Source organism: Protobothrops mucrosquamatus, unplaced genomic scaffold (assembly GCF_001527695.2).
Source record: "Protobothrops mucrosquamatus isolate PMUCROS unplaced genomic scaffold, P.Mucros_1.0 scaffold584, whole genome shotgun sequence".
NCBI lineage: Eukaryota > Metazoa > Chordata > Lepidosauria > Squamata > Viperidae > Protobothrops > Protobothrops mucrosquamatus.
The window spans coordinates 159,682-178,016 of NW_015386884.1; the positions used below are offsets into that span (position 1 = coordinate 159,682).

An 18,335-nucleotide genomic window follows, 5' to 3' on the forward strand; every position below is an offset into this window, starting at 1 on the left:
AGAATTAAGTGAAAGTTCACTCCGTTGGTGCAAGGAAAACACATTTGGTTGAAAGTTCTTTTGTTTCATCAGGAGTGTCCTTTTGTGGTGGGTAATGCTGGAATCAGAAACCCCAGATAATCTCCTGTGACAGAGCCAAATAGAGGTGCTGGCTAAATGCCATCTAATTAATTTCCTGTCTCCTATTTTTTCCAAACAACATCCCTGTGAGGTGGATTGGGTTGAGAGACAGCAACTGCCCCAAAGTCATGCAGGGAGCTTTCAATCAATCAATCAATCAATCAGAATAGAGCTGGAAGGGACTTGGGGGGGTGTCTCCAATACAACCCTTGCTCAGGCAGGAGACCCTATATCATCTCAGACAAGTGACTGTCCAGTCTCTTCTTAAAAACCTCCAGTGATGGAGCCCCCACAACGTCTGAAGGCAACTTCTGTTCCACTGGTTAATTGTCCTCACTGTCAGGAAGTTTCTCCTTAATTCCAGGTTGCTTCTCTCTTTAGTCAATTTCCACCCGTTGCTTCTTGTCCTGCCCTCTGGTGCTTTGGAGAATAGCTTGACTCCCTCTTCTTTGGGGCAGCCCCTGAGATACTGGAAGACTGCTATCATGTCCCCCCTGGTACTTCTTTTCTCTAGACTGGCCAGACCCAAATCCTGCAGCCGTTCTTCATATGTTTTTGTCTTTAATGCCTAAGGCTGGACTAGAACTCCCAAGTCTCCTGGTGATTGGGCCCAAAATCACCCAGCCGGCTTTCATGCCTAAGGCAGAACTAGAACTCACAATTTCCTGCTTTCGAGGCCAGCACCTTCACCATGAAAGAGCAAAACCTCGCAGGAGCCCTTAAATTTGCAAACGCGAGAGCCACGGATGCTCAAGTTTAAGACGCTGCCCTTTGCAAGAAAGATATTCTGCGCTACATTCTCCGATGCTTCTGCCCAAAAGCCTTTGGATCGGGTCCTGTACTTCCCACCAGCCTTTAAGTAACCGAGAAGCAGCAAATGAAAACCCACAGGCCTGTCCTCCCTCCGTGGAACTGCAGCTCAGCCCGTTTAAGTCTGAAACAGCCATCTCGGTTGCGGGAACCTCTTTTCGCAACTCATCTGGGCATTCTCACGTTTCACAGACCCAACTCGCTTTGTTAACTCCCTTCTAACACGAGTTTCCAAAATTTGGAAACTACACCAGAAGCCAATATCCCAAAAGCAGTCAGCTAAAACTGCAGAGCGGCCTCAGCTTGTCTCTTCTCACCTGGCTCAGCTCCAGGAAGGAATCGATGTTCTCCAGCTTGATGGGAAACCGGTCGTTCTGCATGTCGTACACCATGCGGGAGCTGCCGATGTAGTCAAAGTTCTCCTGAGGAGGGAAGGGAAATCCAGAAGGAGGGTTCTCCTCAAAAAAGGGACAGAGTAACCCAGCTACATCTGCAACCTCTATTTATTTCCATCCCGGCTTTATTATTTTTGCAGGTTAAGATGGTGAACATATCCAACACACACCTTCCTCCTATTTTCCCCGCAACAACCGCCCTGCGAGGTGGGTTGGGCTGGGAAACAGAGACGGGCCTGAAGTCAGGCAGCTGGCCAGGATGTCTACTGCTAAGCAAGGGGGCCGTTAAGTGAGTCACGCCAATCTGGTTTATGGCTTCTGCTTTCACAGTCACAACTGTACAATGCCAAGTTTTGCGGCCCTCTCAGGCAAGGCACCACTGCCAACCCCCCAACAGGGTGGTGGAGGAAACAACGGGAAGAGAAGTCATTTCACAGCAGCGCAAAAGCTCCGGTAAAGTTGACAGCGCTGCTCGAACTCGGCTCTCCCACCCACCCACCCACCCATCCACCTCATGCCTGGAGGGGAAGATCAGCTGCTAACCATCACCCCTCCCTCCCTCCCTCCCTCTTTCAAATATCCTCTTGGCTTTCCGCAGCTGCCGTTGCTCCAAATTAACTGCTTTTTTGCTTCAGTGTGCACATATATTTTTAATCCGCTCCATGTGACTTTGTGTTTGGAGACGGGGTGCCGGTTGCGAGTGGGCCGGTTGCGAGGGACGGGCGGCAGCGGCGAAGGGCCTTTTCCTGCCCCGTGGGGACGTCGTGCTGCCCACAGCTGCTGCCCACGGGCCGCAGTGGGGACTGGAGGGCCCCAGGTTGGAGAAGAGGCTTTCGGATCGCCCGCCTGCTGCTCTCCGGAGTGCTCCTTCCCCCCCCCAGAATGTGTGGCTTTTCCTCGCAGTTCAGTCCTGCTTGCAGATTATACCGTGCAGTAAAATGAAGAAAACACGGGAAGTCCCCGACTTACAACCATTCATTTAGTGACCATTCAAAGTTACAACAGCACTGAAAAAAGTGACTCATGAACCGTGTTTCACACTGGTTGCGGCATCCCCGGGTCACGTGATCAAAATTCAGACACTTGGCAACTGACTCGTAATAATGACGGCTGCAGAGTCCCGGGTTCAAGTGATCCCCTTTTGCGACCTTCTGACAAGCAAATCCAATGGGGGAAGCCAGGTTCACTTAACAAGTGTGTTGTTAACAACTGAAGGGATTCACACAACAACTGTAACAAGAAAGATCATAAACTGGGGCAAAATTCACTTAACCGTCTTGCTTAGCAACGGAAATTTCGAGCTCAGCTGTGGCTGTAACCCGAGGACTACCTGTGCCCATTTCCCCCCCAGGGTTAGCAGGCAGAATAAACCCTCAAACCCTCCTTTCCACAGAGGTATTTCTCTCGGAGTCTGCCCTGGTTTGTTAGAGCATCCTTCAGCCTGAAATGCTCTCAGTGCGCTGAACCTCAATTTCCCAGAATACCTTGGGCCTGGCCTGCAGCTGCTGAGAATTCTGGGAAGTGAAGTTGGGTATTTCAGAAGGAGATTTGTTTCAGGAAATCCATGATGCACCTTTATGAAATAGATACATTTCCTGACACTTGTTTACAAGATGTTACACAAGCAAATGTGTGAATGTAGGTTGAAATCGCTTTAAGGGAATGTTTCTCAACTTGGGCAACTTTAAGATGGGTGGACTTCAACTCCCAGAATTCCCCAGCCAGCCGTGCTCTGAAGTCCGCCCACCTTAAAGTTGCTCAGGTTGAGAAACACAGCTCTAAATACACGGATTTGTTTTCGAACCCGGCAGTGTGAATCGTTTCTCAACCGTGGCAATTTAAAGATGGGTGGATTTCAACTCCATGCTAATATTGCTAGTTTCTTGGCAAGATCTGTTTAATTTGTATATATTTTAATCTTGCGTTTTATATTTTAAATTTTATGCCATATAGTATGCCTTATTTTAATTGTGATGCTTCTCACACAAATAAACAAATCCCTGTGCTGCCTGGGGAATTCTGGGAGTTGAAGTCTATCCACCTTTAAATTGCTCAAGTTGAGAAACGCTGCTCCAAACATTCAGATTTGTTCCTGACCCTGGCAGTAGAGCAGTTTCTCAACCTCCTAGACAACCTGAAGACGGGTGGACTTCAACTCCCATGCTGCCTGGGGACCTCTGGGGGTTGAGGTCCACCCGTCTTCAAGTTGCCCAGGTTGAGAAACACTGATTTAAATCATCTCCCCAAAAATCCTGCAAGCTTTTCCTACCTAAATGCTGCCGAACCTTCTCACCCATCCCTGGCTAATTCCCCAGTGGAGCTGGGATTAGCAGCATCTGTCTCTCTCTCTCTCTCTCTCTCTCTGAGCTGTTTTATTCATTTCCCAGGGGAAACTGCATCCTTGTTGGGAGCGATATTTCCTAGCTGAGAACAACAAAGCCCTCCATGCAAATTGTATTCCCAAGTCAGCTTTCTCTGCTGCAAGCACCACGGAAATTGGTTTCCAACACGATGTGCAACGGCGGATGGTCGCTCCGCAAGATTTCAGAAAAGTGGGACCTTCCAAGTCCAGCCACAGGTTCCAGGGACCGAATTGTTTTTCTATGCTGTGTCTTTTACAATGGATGATTTTAATGTTTCTTTAATGTTTTAATGAGAAGTGCAACAAAGATGATTAGGGGGCTAGAAGCTAAAATGTATGAAAATGGTTGCAAGAATTGAGTAATCTAATGAAAAGAAGGACTAGGGGTGACACGATAGCTGTCTTCCAATATTTGAGGGGCTGCCACAAAGTGGAGGGGGACACATTATTCACCAGAGCACCAGAGGGCAGGACAAGAAACAATGGTTGCAAACTGATCAAGGAGAGGAGAAGCAACTTGGAATTAAGGAGAAATTTCCTAAGAGCGAGGACAATTAAACAGAGGAACTGCTTGCCTCCAGAGGTTGTGGGTGCTCCATCACTGAAGGTTTTTAAGAAGAGGCTGGACAGTGATTTGTCTGAAACGGTATAGGATCTCCTGCTTGAGCAGGGGGCTGGACTAGAAGATTTCCAAAGTCCCTTCCATCTCTACTACTGTTATTCTGTTTTATTTTGTAAGCTGCCCAGAGTTGTTGAATACGAGATAGGCAGCAAATAAATTTCACAAGCAAACAAATAAACAAATAAATCAGAGATCTGTTTCAAGCTGCAGAGACCAGGAAAAAAGAAAACAGCGAGAACTTACCCCCTGGAAGAAGGCAAACATGATGTTTTTGGGCAGCGACTGAACATCGGGGATTTTATGGACGGCTTCAGCTGCAGCGAGGAGGGTGACAAAGGAAGCCACGGCGCTCTCCGCCCCGGGGGCCACATTCCAGAAAAAAGAGTGGCTGTCAATCTGCCAGAAAGAAGAGCAAAGAATACGGTCCGGCCAGTTCGGAGACTCTGCCAGACTTTCTCTCCCCAAAGTCAGCCTGTCAGCTTCCGTGCCTGGTTCAATGCCCAGATGGCAGCCGTTCAGTCCCACGTCTAATTTCCATTCATTTGCTAAAAGTATATGGTCAAAATCCACCCAGCATGTTATAAACTTTGGACTCATTTCGCAAGAGGGGAAAGCTTCCGTTAGTGGGGGTTAATCCGTGTCTTTGTTTTTCGTCCTTTAAACTCACATTTTTATAATACGTTTCTCTAGTTTTGTTTTATCTTTGCAATTTTTTCCCCGCTCTGGGTTTTGTATTTTAATTTTCTGAATATAATAAAAATTAAAAATTTATCCAGCATGTCGAAACAAGCTCGTGCAGATTTTTAGGAACGGCAGCTGGTGCCTGTAGAGAGAATGACCCCTGCCCTGAGGCTTCAATTGAGAGTCCCCAGAAGGCCACGACCAGAGGGAGCATCTCCCCTTGGCAGCTCCAGCTGCCCCTCCCTCCTGCTCCCCTCATCAAGGAAGGCCTGGGGGGAAATGCCCCCCCCCAGCTGTGCCTTTTTGAGCTCCTCCTTTTTACTTTTACGTAAAACATATGAAAAATAAAGGTGGGATATTAAAAGAACAACATTTAAACTGAATTCCCCCAGCCCAGCCTAGCCCAGCCCAGCCCAGCCCAGCCCAGCCCAGCCCAGCCCAGCCCAGCCCAGCCCAGCCCAGCCCAGCCCAGCCCCACCTACTCGAGAGGAAGCAATGACGACACTTTTAGGATCCAGCTTCTCCGAATCGTTGAGCGGCCGCACCGTGCTCCAGACGTTATAATCGGCGAGAGGATCGCAGACCACCTCTGAAAGGAGAGAAGCAGTGACCGTGACCCCACGGCCCATTTCACGACCCCGGGAAGCGCCACCCCCCCACCCCCCCCCTGCCCCACACAGCAGCAGCCACCAAGGACTCGCGGGGCTCCGCTTTAGCCCTCCAGCCAGGTTTTTGCCAAGCAGAAAGGCGATCCGGAAAGGCTGAAAACAGCCAGATCCAGCTTGTTCCCAAAGAACCGAAAATCATGGCAAACGTGGTACGTGGAGTCCTTGCCATGCAGCCACAATTGAGACTGGAACTTCTGTCACTAAAAGATGCAGTCCTTAGGTGAGTCGTGCCTGGTTTTAAGTGAATCATGCGGTGATTGCGTAAACTCGGCCTCCCCCATTGAGTTTGCTTGTTGGAAGCCCCAACAGAACAGAAAGAATAACCATGTTGGAAGGGACCTTGGAGGTCTTCTAGTCCAACCCCCTGCTCAAGCAGGAAACTCTACGCCATTCCAGACAAATGGCTGCCCAGTCTCTTCTTAAAAGCCTCCAGTCATGGAGCACACAAAACCTCTGAACAACCCAACAACTTTGAACTTCAGTAACCTTGAATGGCTGCTAAGTGATCAATTGCAAGTGGAGGGCCCCTGTGCAACAGAGAAGGCAGTGTGTCCCCCCCCCGCCCGAGCACGGGGGTCCTTGAAGAAAGAATGGCTTGACTCAGGAAAGTCCCGGGTCTTTGCTTCCACTTCCAGAGTCACTCCAAATCTTGCCTGGAATTACAATTTACTGTAACAGAAGAGAGACCTTACTAAAACTACGGGTCACAATCATATAATCCCGGACTGATTGTCAAACAACACTAAAGCCTGTTTTTGCCTGAGCCTCCCCGCTTTATGGAGCCCATCCTCGGCATGCCTGGGCAGCCCTTGGCGGGAGGCAGGCTGGGCATCCTTGCCCAGAGCTTGAGGCCCGGCCCACCTCCACCCTTCCGGGCTCACCTGGGTTGAGACTGAAGGTGCTCTGAATGATGCTGCGGCGCATGCAGGTGACGGTGCTGGTGACGGCGTGCATGTGGGAGGACAGCTGCATGGCGCAGAGCGGGTATTCTGGCCCGGAGCCGTTCTGAGGCGTGTTGTACGTCTGGTAGCACTGAGGACCAAGCAGGGAGAGTCGGGGTTTTTAGAAAGAGGCAGGTCTAGCTACCTTGAGGCCATCCAATATCAAAGTTAGTGCAGGAAGTCCTTGACTTACGACCACAGCTGAGCCTGAAATTTCTGTTGCTAAGCGAGACAGTTAAGTGAGTTTTGGCCCATTTTACGACCTTTCTTGCCAATGTTAAGTGAATCATTGCAGTGGATAAGCAAATCGGGCTCCCCCATTGACTTCGCTTGCCAGAAGGTTGCAAAAGGGGATCACGTGACCCTGGGACACTGCGACCGTCGTAAATATGAGTCAGTTGCCAGGCTTCTGAATTTTGATCCTGTGACCAAGGGGACGCTGCAACGGTAGTGTGAAAAACGGTCCTAAGTCACTTTTCTCGGGGCCACTGTAACATCGGTCACTAAACGAACTGCTGTGCTAACTTTGATATTTAATTGCGTGCTTTAAAATATTCTCTCGCTCATCCTGCCACAGGGAAGTACGGCGGAGTTCCCACGCAATACACACCTGCTTGATAACCTTGGTTTCGGTTTCGTTTTGAAGAAGGAAGATGGGGAAGCCGAAGTCCAGGTAGGAGAGGCTGTTCCCCAGATAATTCCACTTGGTCACGCTGCAGTGGGCGTATTCTGGGCCGTAGCTGCTGTTGTAGACGCCTGAAGGAAGGAGAGGAAAGGCAGATTGAGCAATCCGTGAGTCACAGTTGCCTGAAAAGCTTTCAGGATAAGGAGTCACGCATGCTCCCAGACGTGGGAACCGTGGCCTGGCCCTGAGCTATGAAGGCTGCCGAAAAAGCTTCTCCACATTTGACTCAGAAATTAAATCAAGTCACGGGGAGGGCCAGAAAAATGGATTAAAGTCAGGGGCTGTGAAGACAAATAGGAATGAGCAGAAATAGGAGTGAAAAGGGAGTAGGGCAGGGGTAGGCAACCTCGGCTCTTTTATGACTCATGGACTTCAACTCCCAGAATTCCTGAGTCAGCATTGCTGGCTCAGGAATTCTGGGAGTTGAAGTCCATGAGTCATAAAAGAGCCGAGGTTGCCTACCCCTGGAGTAGGGAAACTGGAAAAGGGGCAGAACAATGTTTGTGCAGGAATCAAAGCAGAGGAGAGCGTCGAAAGAAATATGCTAGTGACACACACATACACACAACTACAGGGATTGTGTGGAAGGCAGCAGAACCCTGAACAAAGCGAGGTTACGGTTATAGACCTTGAGTCTGCTGCACCGGAAGGATAAATAAAGGCCTGCTCTCCACCCGTTTTCTTCAGTTTTAGTTTTGTGTCTTGTACAATGTTACACTTTTAAATATTAATAACATTAACTTGTATATATTGTTTCTGACTGTGGTACACTGCCCAGTCCCTTGATTGTGAGATGGACGGCCATATAAATAGAGGAAGGAAGGAAGGAAGGAAGGAAGGAAGGAAGGAAGGAAGGGGAAAGAGACAAGGAGGGAGGAAGGAAAGGGAGGGAGGGAAGGAGAAAGAGGGAGGGAAGGAGGAAAGAAAAGAGAGAAGGAAGGGGAGGAGGGGAGGAAATACTGTAAACCAGACTATGAGTTCCAGAGCTGGAATACTTTCCTGTGGTGCCCTTACATTCCTCCAAATTAGTGTATTCCTACTTGCGATACCAACATCACGCGCCTTAAACAATGGCACTGATTGTGACCATATCCTGGGGCCCTTTCACAGCAGAGGAAAAACAACAGTCTGCTTGTTGTTCTCTCTCTCCTTCCCAGGATCACACTTCCAGCTGCCTGACACATCCAGAAGCATCTCCCAGGATCTTAAATCCCCACGGCAGACTCAGCCACGGGCACCGACAGCCTTTCGAGTTACATGAGGAGAGGAACCGTCGCCCTTTTTTAAAAAAAAAGACAGTTACGGATCTGGGAAACCTCACCAGGAGGAGGCAGCAAGTAACCGAAGCCCATTTTTCTCTCTGTGTGTGGGGGCTCTGGGGGGGTTCCCCCCATTTTTCCTTGCAACTGTTTGTATTCTGCAAAGGTTCTGCTTTTTTTAAGTTTTCTTTAACTGCAGACTTCGACGTGGGCCAAGAGCTCAGATGTAAAGGAAATGCCCGACACTCTTGTTACTGCTATCTTTGATTAATAAAAAGTTAGAGCTTTTTAAGATTCCTCTTAGCAGTGACAGACTTTTTCAGCCCAAATCTCTGCCAGATGATGATGAAGAGAGTGACCTTTGTCTCTTTTTCAACTCCGGAATATATAATACAAATGAAAATAATAGGAAAGTGGTGGAAAAAAAGGAGGGAGGAAGGAAAAATGATGGGCAATAAAGCGTCGACTTCCAATCTTTTTTCAGCACAATAAAGTACAAAGTAGAATTACAGCCTCCACTTTTTACTGTATCAGCTTAACAACAACCAGCCCTTTCTATAGCAACAAACTGACAGCAAAACCTAAAAACAAAATTACATTTTTTTCTATCTGGAGCAAAAGTCCAGAAGCAGTGTCCAGATAGAAATAAAACTGGACATGTGCTTTTCTCTACTTCAGGGGTATCCAACCGGGGCAATTTTAAGATCCGCGGACTTCATTTCCCAGAATTCCCCTGTGGAATTCTGGCAGTTGAAGTCCACTTCAAGAAAATGATTCTCTCTTAAGGGACCCGAAATGCTCCGCTCTTGCTGAGTTGGATCAGAAACCAGCCAGCCCGGAGGCCACCCAGGGAAGGACTGAAGAGAGGAGCTGGGAAGCCCTAAAGAGACCACGTTTGCTTCCTCCTCACCGTAACCATCATTGGGACACTGAAGACCGGGAGAAAAACCTTCTGCCGGGCTGCCCTTGGAGATGGCCACGGCCACGCCCGCAATCCGAGAGCTGCCCTTCAGCTTCTCCATCACCTGTCTGTGAAAAGAACCACATGGTGAAAAATGTAAGCGTAGGGTGTTATTTATCGGCTGTGAGATCGCCAAGGGGATGAAATATAGCAATACAGTGTCGTTTTCCACAGACATGGAATAAATCAAAGGTTTCCAGAGTGTTGTTCCATTCTTACCGCTTGCCCAGAAGCGTTTTCAAGTGACTGGAAAGAGAGAAATGGTGCCTACAGGTAGTCCTCGACTTACAACAGTTTGCTCAGTGACCGTTCTAAGTTACAACGGCACTGAAAAGTGACTTATGACCATTTGTCAGACTTACGAACGTTTGCAGCATCTCCGCGGTCGCATGGTCAAAAATGAGAATGCAGAGCAACTGACTCGAATTTATGATGGTTTGCAGTGTCCAGGGGTCACGCGATCCCCTTTTGCGACCTTCTGACAAGCAAGGTCAACAGGGAAGTCAGATTCACTTAACAGCCATGTTACTCACTTAACAACTGTAGCAAGAAAAGTCGTAAAATAGGACAACAGAAACTTTGGACTCAATTGTGGTTGTAAGTCAAGGACCACCTGCATAACCAGTTCTCACACTTACGACCCTCATAGCATCCCCACGGTCACATGATCAAAATTTGGCCGCTTGGCAACCGGCACGCATTCAAGACAGTTGCAGCATCCGGGGGGGGGAGGGGGGAGGGTCACGCGATGGCCACTTGCGACCTTCCCAGCCGGCTTCCAATAATAAAGCAAAGTCAATGGGGGAAAATGGATCTGCTTAATGACCTTGTGACTTCCTTAACAACTGCGGCAATTTGCTGAACAACAGTGGCAAAAAAGGTGGTAAAATTAGACAGGACTCACTTAACTGCCTTGCTTAGCAGTGGAAAGCCTGGTCCCAAATGTGGACGTAAAGCAAGGACTACCTGTATCTGTATGCTGCATCACAAAGGGGCAGCAGCTGAATTCAACCAAGCACAGATTCGTGGCTTGTATTCACGCCAAAGTGTGGCAGAGCCCAGCTAAGAAATCACGAGAGCTCTGTCCACGTATCAGCGCCTGCGATTCTGGCTGGCTTCTGCTTGGAGAAGTAGAAAAACACAAGCAGAAGTTCTTAAGCCAAAACAGCAGGTGCCAAGAGATGACGGCTTGTTTTTCCTGACAGCTAGCAAGCATCTCCTGGGGCTGTGATGCTCGAGTAAAAGGCTGCGTTTGGTCACTGGGAATCAGAAGAGCAGCTTCCATCCTGGGTGTTTTCTCCAGCAGCTGCAGGCTCAGGAAACAGAAGAAAAATTCTTCTTGTTCCTCTGTGGGGGGTGGGGAGGAGGAGGAGGAGGCAAATCCCCACTTACCCTGTAAAAAGCTTCCCATCCAGCAGGACCATGTAAGGGGGGTGGCGGCCATCCGACAGCACCCACTTCAGGTCAGATTCCTTCTCTGCCACGTGAATGACTCCGGTGTCTCCATTCATGGAGGCTGTGAGGGAAGAGAGGTCAAGGACACCAGAGGGACAAATTGCACACCCACAACCAGCAGCCTCTGACCAAGCAGCCGCACTGCCCTCTCTCCAGAGCCCTTTCGTGATGGGGAGGGCTCTGTTCAGGCTCCTGCGAGGTTCAGGTATTCGTGTATCACCCTAGAGCAGGGGGAGGCAACCTAGGCTCTTTTATGACTCGTGGACTTCAACTCCCAGAATTCCTGAGCCAGCTATAAGGTTGCCTACCCCTGCCCTGCGGCATTCTCCCCAAAATTGGCCAATTGTCCCCATTTAGGGGCAAAGGACAAAATAGCTGCCTCTGCAGATGTCAAGACCCTCATTTTATGAATAACACTTTAAAATACAGAAAATGAACCACAGTTGTTAGTACCACCCTTTTTACTGATGTGGCACTGCCCCAGCTACAACCTACGGTAATTACCCTTCTGAGCCCCTGAATTATTAAGTAAAGACTGGCTTTGCCCAGCCCCAAACAATACAATATCTTGAAGGCTTTCCGGGGACGACCTCTCTATCTCCATTCCTGCACCTCTCTGGTCACAAAACACCCTCCTTACCGCTTGGCAATTTTCACCACAAAACATTTTACAGGTAGTTCTCAACTTACAACCATTCAAAGTTACAACAGCGCTGAAAAAAAAGGGACATATGACCGTTTTTCACACTTACGGCCATTGCAGCATCCCCAGGGTCACGTGATCAAAATTGGGAGGCTTGGCAACTGGTGTTCATCTTTACGACGGTCGCCGTGTCCCAGAATCACATGATCCCCTTTTGCAACCTTCTGACAAGCAATATCAACGGGGAAGCCAGATTCACTTAACTGCAGTGATTCGCTTAACAACCGTGGCGAGAAAGGTCGTAAAATGGGATAAAATTCACCTAACAAATGTCTCATTTAGCAACAGAATTTTTGGGCTCAGTTTGTGGTCTTAGTCGAGGACTACCTGTAGTGAAATTAGAAGGCACCACAAGCAGCGAACAGGGTCTCAGATTCATAAAAATAAAAAACAGAATAGAAGCATTGCTGTCATGCATTGCCTCTGTGCTTTGGAACTCTGTTGGCACGGTGTAGAGGGCTCTGGGGACCAGCAAAATGGGCTGGGAGCTGCAGGTAGCCTACCTGTGGTCCACACCTGCCTGGCCTATTTACTATCAGACACGAGCGACTGGCAGTGTCCCCCCAAGGAAATATTCCTTCAACACGACACTCACACTGGCAGCCTATCTGATGAGTGGCATTCAGGAGACGGACGCAGGTGGCTGTTCTATTGAGTGGGATGTAGATTTTCTTCTCCACAGAGTTGCACCAGCCTGAATCTGCACAAAAAGCGATGGATTTAATAGGATTTTTTTTTTCTTAGAAAAAAAAAAAGTGACTAGAAAACAGGAATATCCTGCTCTGGTGCTGGCAAGGCAGACCAGATTGACCAAGGGTTCATACAGGCTTGGTGGATTTCAACCGCCAGAATTTACAGCAGCTGAATACAAAGTCCAACGCCTTGCCTTAGGCCAGACATGTCAAACCCGCGACGTATTTATTTATTTAATTTATTTAATTTAATTTATATGCCGCCCTTCTCCCTGCGGGACTCAGGGCGGCGCACAACATATTTAAAACAAAAGCATATATACAATCCCCCCCTATAAAACCGAATTAAACCAAATTTTAAAGTTGTATCGGGACTGTTTTGCCATTGCCGGCAATGGGGTGGGCGCGGCTTCCGCCTGACGTGTCCGGCCCAGGGGCTGGCAGTTTGACACCCCTGCCTTAGGCCCAACCTCCATTCCTTATAGCGTTTGAAACAATGAGAAGGGTGGAAAGAAAGCTCCTGGCAGGGGGGGAATGTGGGCTAACATTATCACAGGACAGCCATGTAAATAAAAATATTAACAGCATAAATAATTAGTTGCACTCATTTGGATAAGGGAGACTTCCGTTTTAAGTCAACCATTAAGCAGAACCGGAAATCTTGTTTCATAACTCTCCAAATTGAGCAATAAATTTCTGAAATTTTGCCCAGATTGGAGGCATAAAACTAGAACTGAACCAAAGGGGATAAATTCTTCCCTGGAATTTCCTCCATGACCAAATGCATATATCAAAACAACTGGTTACAGTACAAATACCTCAACTTGTGCAAGTTGTAATCAGCTGCCTTTTTCTCATTATTTACATTCTACTTAGAGTATTAAGTACAGTATTAAGGATCATTATTTACAGTCTACTTACAGTATTAAAGCTATTTCTTTACTAAAAAAAGAAAACTAAATTTCAGTCTGTAGAATAGAATAGAGCTGGAAGAGACCTTGGAGGTCTTCTAGCCCAGCCCCCCCCCCCCCCCCCCCCCCCGCTCAAGCAGGAGAACCTATGCCATATCAAGACAAGTGACTGTTTAGCCTCTTCTTAAAAATCTCCAGTGATGGAGCGCCCATGATTTCTGGAGGCAAGCTGTTCCACTGGTTAATTGTCCTCACTGTCAGGAGGTTTCTCCTTAATTCCAGGTTGCTTCTCTCTTTGTTCAGTTTCCAACCATTGTTTCTTGTCCTTCCCTCTGGTGCTTTGGTGAATAACGTGATCCTGTCCTCTTTTTGGCAGCCCCTCAAGTATTGGAATACTGCTATCATGTCACTCCTATTTCTTCTTTTCTTTAGACTGGCTAGACCCAAGTCCTGCAGCCGTTCTTCTTATGTTTTAGTCTCTAGGCCTTTGATCATCTTAGTTGCTCTTCTCTGAATTTTTTCCAGACTCTCAACATCTTTTTTGTGATATGGTCACCAAAATTGGCTGCAGTATTCCAGGTGTGATCTTACTAGGGTTTTATAAAGCAGTACTAATATTTCACGTGATCTTGATTCTATGCCTCTGTTTATACAACCCAGGATTGTATTAGCTTTTTGGGTGCTGCTGCACACTGCTGGCTCATGGTGAAGTTATCGTCCACTATGACTCCAAGGTCCCTCTCAGTTACTGTTTTTAAGTCAGGTTTCGCCCAGTCTGTACTCGTACTTTGATTTTTCCTGCCTAAATGTAAAACTTTGCTTTTTTTCCACACTGAAGCTCATTTCGTTGGATAGGGTCCATTGTTCAAGTTTGTCAAGATCTTTTTGGATCCTGAGTTTGTCTTTTTGGGTGTTGGCTATTCCTCTCAGTTTGGTGTCATCTGCACATTTGATGAGTTCTCCTTCTAAGTCATTCATGAAGATGCTGAAGAGTACTGGGCCTAAGACAGAATCTTGTGGTACCCCACTGCTTACTTCTCTCCATGTAGATGTAGTGCCATTGAGGACTGCCCGTTGAGTACGGTTTGTCAGCCAGCTACAGATCTATCTGGTGGTGATATTGTCTATTCCACCTTTTTCTAGCTTACCAAGGAGTAGGCAGGACTAGAACTCACCATCTCCTAGTTTCTAGGCAGGCACATGACCAACCAGCAGCATCAGAACCATTCCATGCAGCTTCAATTGGCACTTGAGAATGCGACAGCCTTGGTCATAAAGCGGACCGTGAACGGAGATGCCACCCAAAGCCAAGCATCCCATGTTGGCATAATCCTGTACTCCATCAAGTCCCCCATAGACCTTGCTGTCCCTCAGATACCCAAATCTCTGAAGTTTCCATACAGCTAACTTCAACTGGCGCCCTCCTCAACAATTGGACTCCAGCTTGGTTAATCCCAAACAGCATAAACCCAACCTCTCCTCGATTGGGATTCTTGAAAGCGCGACATCAGTAAAGACTCCAGATCCCATCAGCCTGGATGGAAGTGCCTTATTTTTGTACAAAGCCCTTTGGAGGGTCTAATTTTTGGCTTAGGATAAAGGGCCAACTAACTCTATCTATCTATCTCATGTCAGTTATCATCTATCATCTATATATACCAGTTATTATCTCTTTACCAAACGTAGCAATCTAGTTATCTATAGTAACTAGCTATCACTATCATCTTTTTATCTCTCAGATATCTATCATCCATGTCTATTATCCATCTATCTTCTATCTATATCATCTATGTCTGTCTGTCTATCCACCCATTTTCTTTCATCTATCACCTATCCATCCATCCATCCATCCATTTTCTATCACAGCCAGCCAAAGAGCTATCAGAATCTTGTCCCATCTTATTACTTTATAAGGAACTCAAGTTGTAAATATACCGAATACTCCTCCCTCCTTTATTTCCCACCACCACAGCCCTGCGAGGTAGGCTGGCCAGAGAGAGAGAGAGAGAGAGAGAAAAGGGCTGGCCCAAAGTCACAGCTTGCCTCCTAGAATAAGGCCCTGTAGAGACCCTCGTGGTTTGTTCAACACCCAGGCCGTGCCGGGGGAGCACCATGGGAGCTAGAGTCCAGCCCCTCCGGCGGGCAACTGTTTGGGGGCGACGAGTCCCACGGTCCCCGCCCTCCGGGCCCCGCATTCCGCCCCACCAGGCCCGGATGGCCCCAAGCGCGCTCTCCCCGCGCGAGAGGGCCTCACCGGGCGCCAAGGCGCACAAGACGATCCCGCGAAGGACCCAGGCCGCCGCCCTCGCCTTCATCCTCCGGCCGCTGCAAGGGGCCGCTCCCACCTCCTCCTCAATAGCCGCCATCTTGCCGGCAACTTCCGCTTCCTGCCCAAGCTGGGCTCTCTAGCGCGGCGGACCCTTCTCTATGGTTCCGGGGGGCGGTTCTTTCCGGTTTCCGTGAGAAGAGCGTCGGCTTGGCGTCTTCCTCCTCCTCCGATAGGGGGCGCTAGACCCGCGCCGCTCTTTCCCTATCGCTGGTACCTAGCCGGAAGCGGAAGTGGGGGAGTGGGCGCCGTCCCGGCAGCGGTGACGTGGAGGCGGCAGCAGCAGCAGCAGCAGCAGCAGCTGCTGAGGAGGCGACGGGGCGCAGCGGAGATGCTCACCAAGTTCGAGACCAAATCGGCCCGCGTGAAAGGTAGGCCGGGCGCCCCAGGAGAGCAGCGATGCTGAGGGCGGGGGTCTCCCGGCTGGCTTGGAAAAAGCGCTGTGGGGGTCCCAGTCAGGGCCCTGCGGGCCGGGGGGGGGGTTGAACCCTGCCCCGGTGCATCTGCAGCAGAAGACGCGGGTCTCGTTTTATCTTCGGTTATTCCGGTGTTTCTCAAGCTGGGCCACTTGAAGGTGGGAGGACTACAATTCCCAGAATCCCCCAGCCAGCCTGCTCTAAGATACGTGGACTTCAGCTCCCAGAATCCCCCAGGCACCTATGATGTGCTGGCTGGGGAATTCTGGGAGTTGAAGTCCGCCCATCTTCAAGTGGCCCAGCTTGAGAAACAAACACTGGGTTATTCCGTTTAAATCCTCCCCTTTCCCCCCCCCCCCACAGCGCTCCCGAAGGCTAGCTGCAACAAAGCAATAAAGCAGGGGTTCTCAACCTTGGCAACTTTAAGACTTGTGGACTTCAACTCCCAGAATTCCTCAGCCAGCTGGGAGTTGAAGTCCACAAGTCTTAAAGTTGCCAAGGTTGAGAACCCCTGCAATAAAGCATCAACATCCGTCTAAAGCAGATTTTACAGAGGATTCGAAACCCCTCAGTTTCACGCATACAAAGATTTTATTCACCAGGTAGTTGGAAGGCAGTATTCTTGGCTGAGTTTCCCAATGACAAAATGTTGCCTCCGTGCATATCAACTGAATAAATTTCTAGCATAGTAAAATGATTCCCCCCCCCAATTTCTATAGCCACTTCTGCATCGGCTCATAATTGTAAAACTGTAAAACCGTTAAACCATTACAAACATTAAAACAATAAAATGATACAAAAAAGACGTTGAGACTCTGGGAAAAGTGCATAGAAGAGCAACACTGATGGTTAATGAACTGGAAACTAAAACATATGATGGACAATTTGCAGAAACTGGGTATGAAGAGAAAGGACTAGGGGTGACATAATAGCAGTCTTCCAATATTTGATGGGTTGTCAGAGACAAGAGAGGGCCAACCTGTTCTCCAAAGCACCTGAAGGCAGGACAAGAAGCAAAGAGACGTTGCTTCTTAACAAAGAGAGAAGCAACCTAGAATTAAAGAGAAATTTCCTGACAGTGGGAACAATCAGTGGAACGGCTTCCCTCCAGATATTGTGAGTGCCCCATTGCTGGAGGTTTTTAAGAAGAGACTGGACAGCCATTTGTCTGAAATGATATAGGGTCTGCTTGTGGAGGGGACTGGATTAGAGGCCCCTTCCATCCCTATGATTCTGTGTTCTATAATTCTATGTTCTAGAACTTGCTTCTACAGATATCAAAACAGGTGGAAAGTTATGTGTTTTGGGCACTGGGCACATCTGCAGAGTAAAGACACTGCTGTTGTGATTTTGCAAAGATCTAATAGAAAGTTAAGAGTTCTCATTGACTGGTGTCATAAACCATACTATTATCTGTTATTACCCACCTGACCTGTGTTGTGGGAATCCAACCTCATCTGAGTCTTGGCACAGTTTATAGAAAATGCCAGTACTGTATTAAGTTAGGGAAAAATTAAGCTAAGTAATTGGTTTGTTAATTGTAAACAATGATAAGGTTCTTAGCCTGGTGTTCCTTTGCATCCAAGCTGGAAAGGTAGATCAATATCTATTTATGCGTAAGTAAGAGGAGAGGTCTTCCATGGATACATGGTGAGAGGCCCTTAAAAAGGTAAAAAAATCACTTGATATATAGGTCAAAACATAAAGTTCAAAGTTGTGCATAGACCTTGCCTCTGGCCTGTCTGAACCAGTCCTTATCAGAATTTCACATTTTTGTTTGTCATTTCAAAGAACTAGAAACATTAAATACCACTTTACAAGGCCTTAGTAAGGCCACACTTGGAATACTGCATCCAGTTTTGGTCACCACGATGTAAAAAAGATGTTGAGACTCTAGAAAGAGTACAGAGAAGAGCAACAAAGATGATTAGGGGACTGGAGGCTAAAACATATAAGGAACGGCTGCTGGAATTGGGTATGTCTAGTTTAACAAAGAGAAGGACGAGGGGGGACATGATAGCAGCCTTCCAGTATCTCAGGGGCTGCCACAAAGAAGAGGGAGTCAAGCTATTCTCCAAGGCACCTGAAGGCAGGACGAGAAGCAATGGGTGGAAACTGATCAAGGAGAGAAGCAACTTAGAACTAAGGAGAAACTTCCTGACAGTTAGAACAATTAACCAGTGGAACAACCTGCCTCCAGAAGCGGTGAATGCTCCAACACTGGAAGTTTTTAAGAAGAGACTGGACAGCCGTTTGTATCAAATGGTGTAGGGTTCCTGCCTGGGCAGGGGGTTGGACTCGATGACCTCCAAGGTCCCTTCCAACTTT

General features: G+C 48.1%; 2 protein-coding genes across 2 annotated transcripts in view; one reads left to right on the top strand and one right to left on the bottom strand.

The window, feature by feature from the left end:
- NCSTN (nicastrin) overlaps positions 1-15,631 on the bottom strand; it is a 24,623-nt gene extending 8,992 nt beyond the window's left edge. The window contains exons 1-9 of the mRNA XM_029284425.1: positions 15,520-15,631; positions 12,258-12,362; positions 10,897-11,020; positions 9,454-9,572; positions 7,210-7,355; positions 6,540-6,690; positions 5,473-5,579; positions 4,553-4,705; positions 1,246-1,352 (exon numbers count right to left, since the gene is read on the bottom strand). Coding sequence (XP_029140258.1) covers positions 1,246-1,352; positions 4,553-4,705; positions 5,473-5,579; positions 6,540-6,690; positions 7,210-7,355; positions 9,454-9,572; positions 10,897-11,020; positions 12,258-12,362; positions 15,520-15,631 — 1,124 coding nt within the window. The remainder of the gene's footprint in view (positions 1-1,245; positions 1,353-4,552; positions 4,706-5,472; positions 5,580-6,539; positions 6,691-7,209; positions 7,356-9,453; positions 9,573-10,896; positions 11,021-12,257; positions 12,363-15,519) is intronic.
- A 272-nt stretch (positions 15,632-15,903) lies between these two features.
- COPA (coatomer protein complex subunit alpha) overlaps positions 15,904-18,335 on the top strand; it is a 42,206-nt gene continuing 39,774 nt past the window's right edge. The window contains exon 1 of the mRNA XM_015817392.1: positions 15,904-15,962. Coding sequence (XP_015672878.1) covers positions 15,923-15,962 — 40 coding nt within the window. The 5' untranslated portion in view covers positions 15,904-15,922. The remainder of the gene's footprint in view (positions 15,963-18,335) is intronic.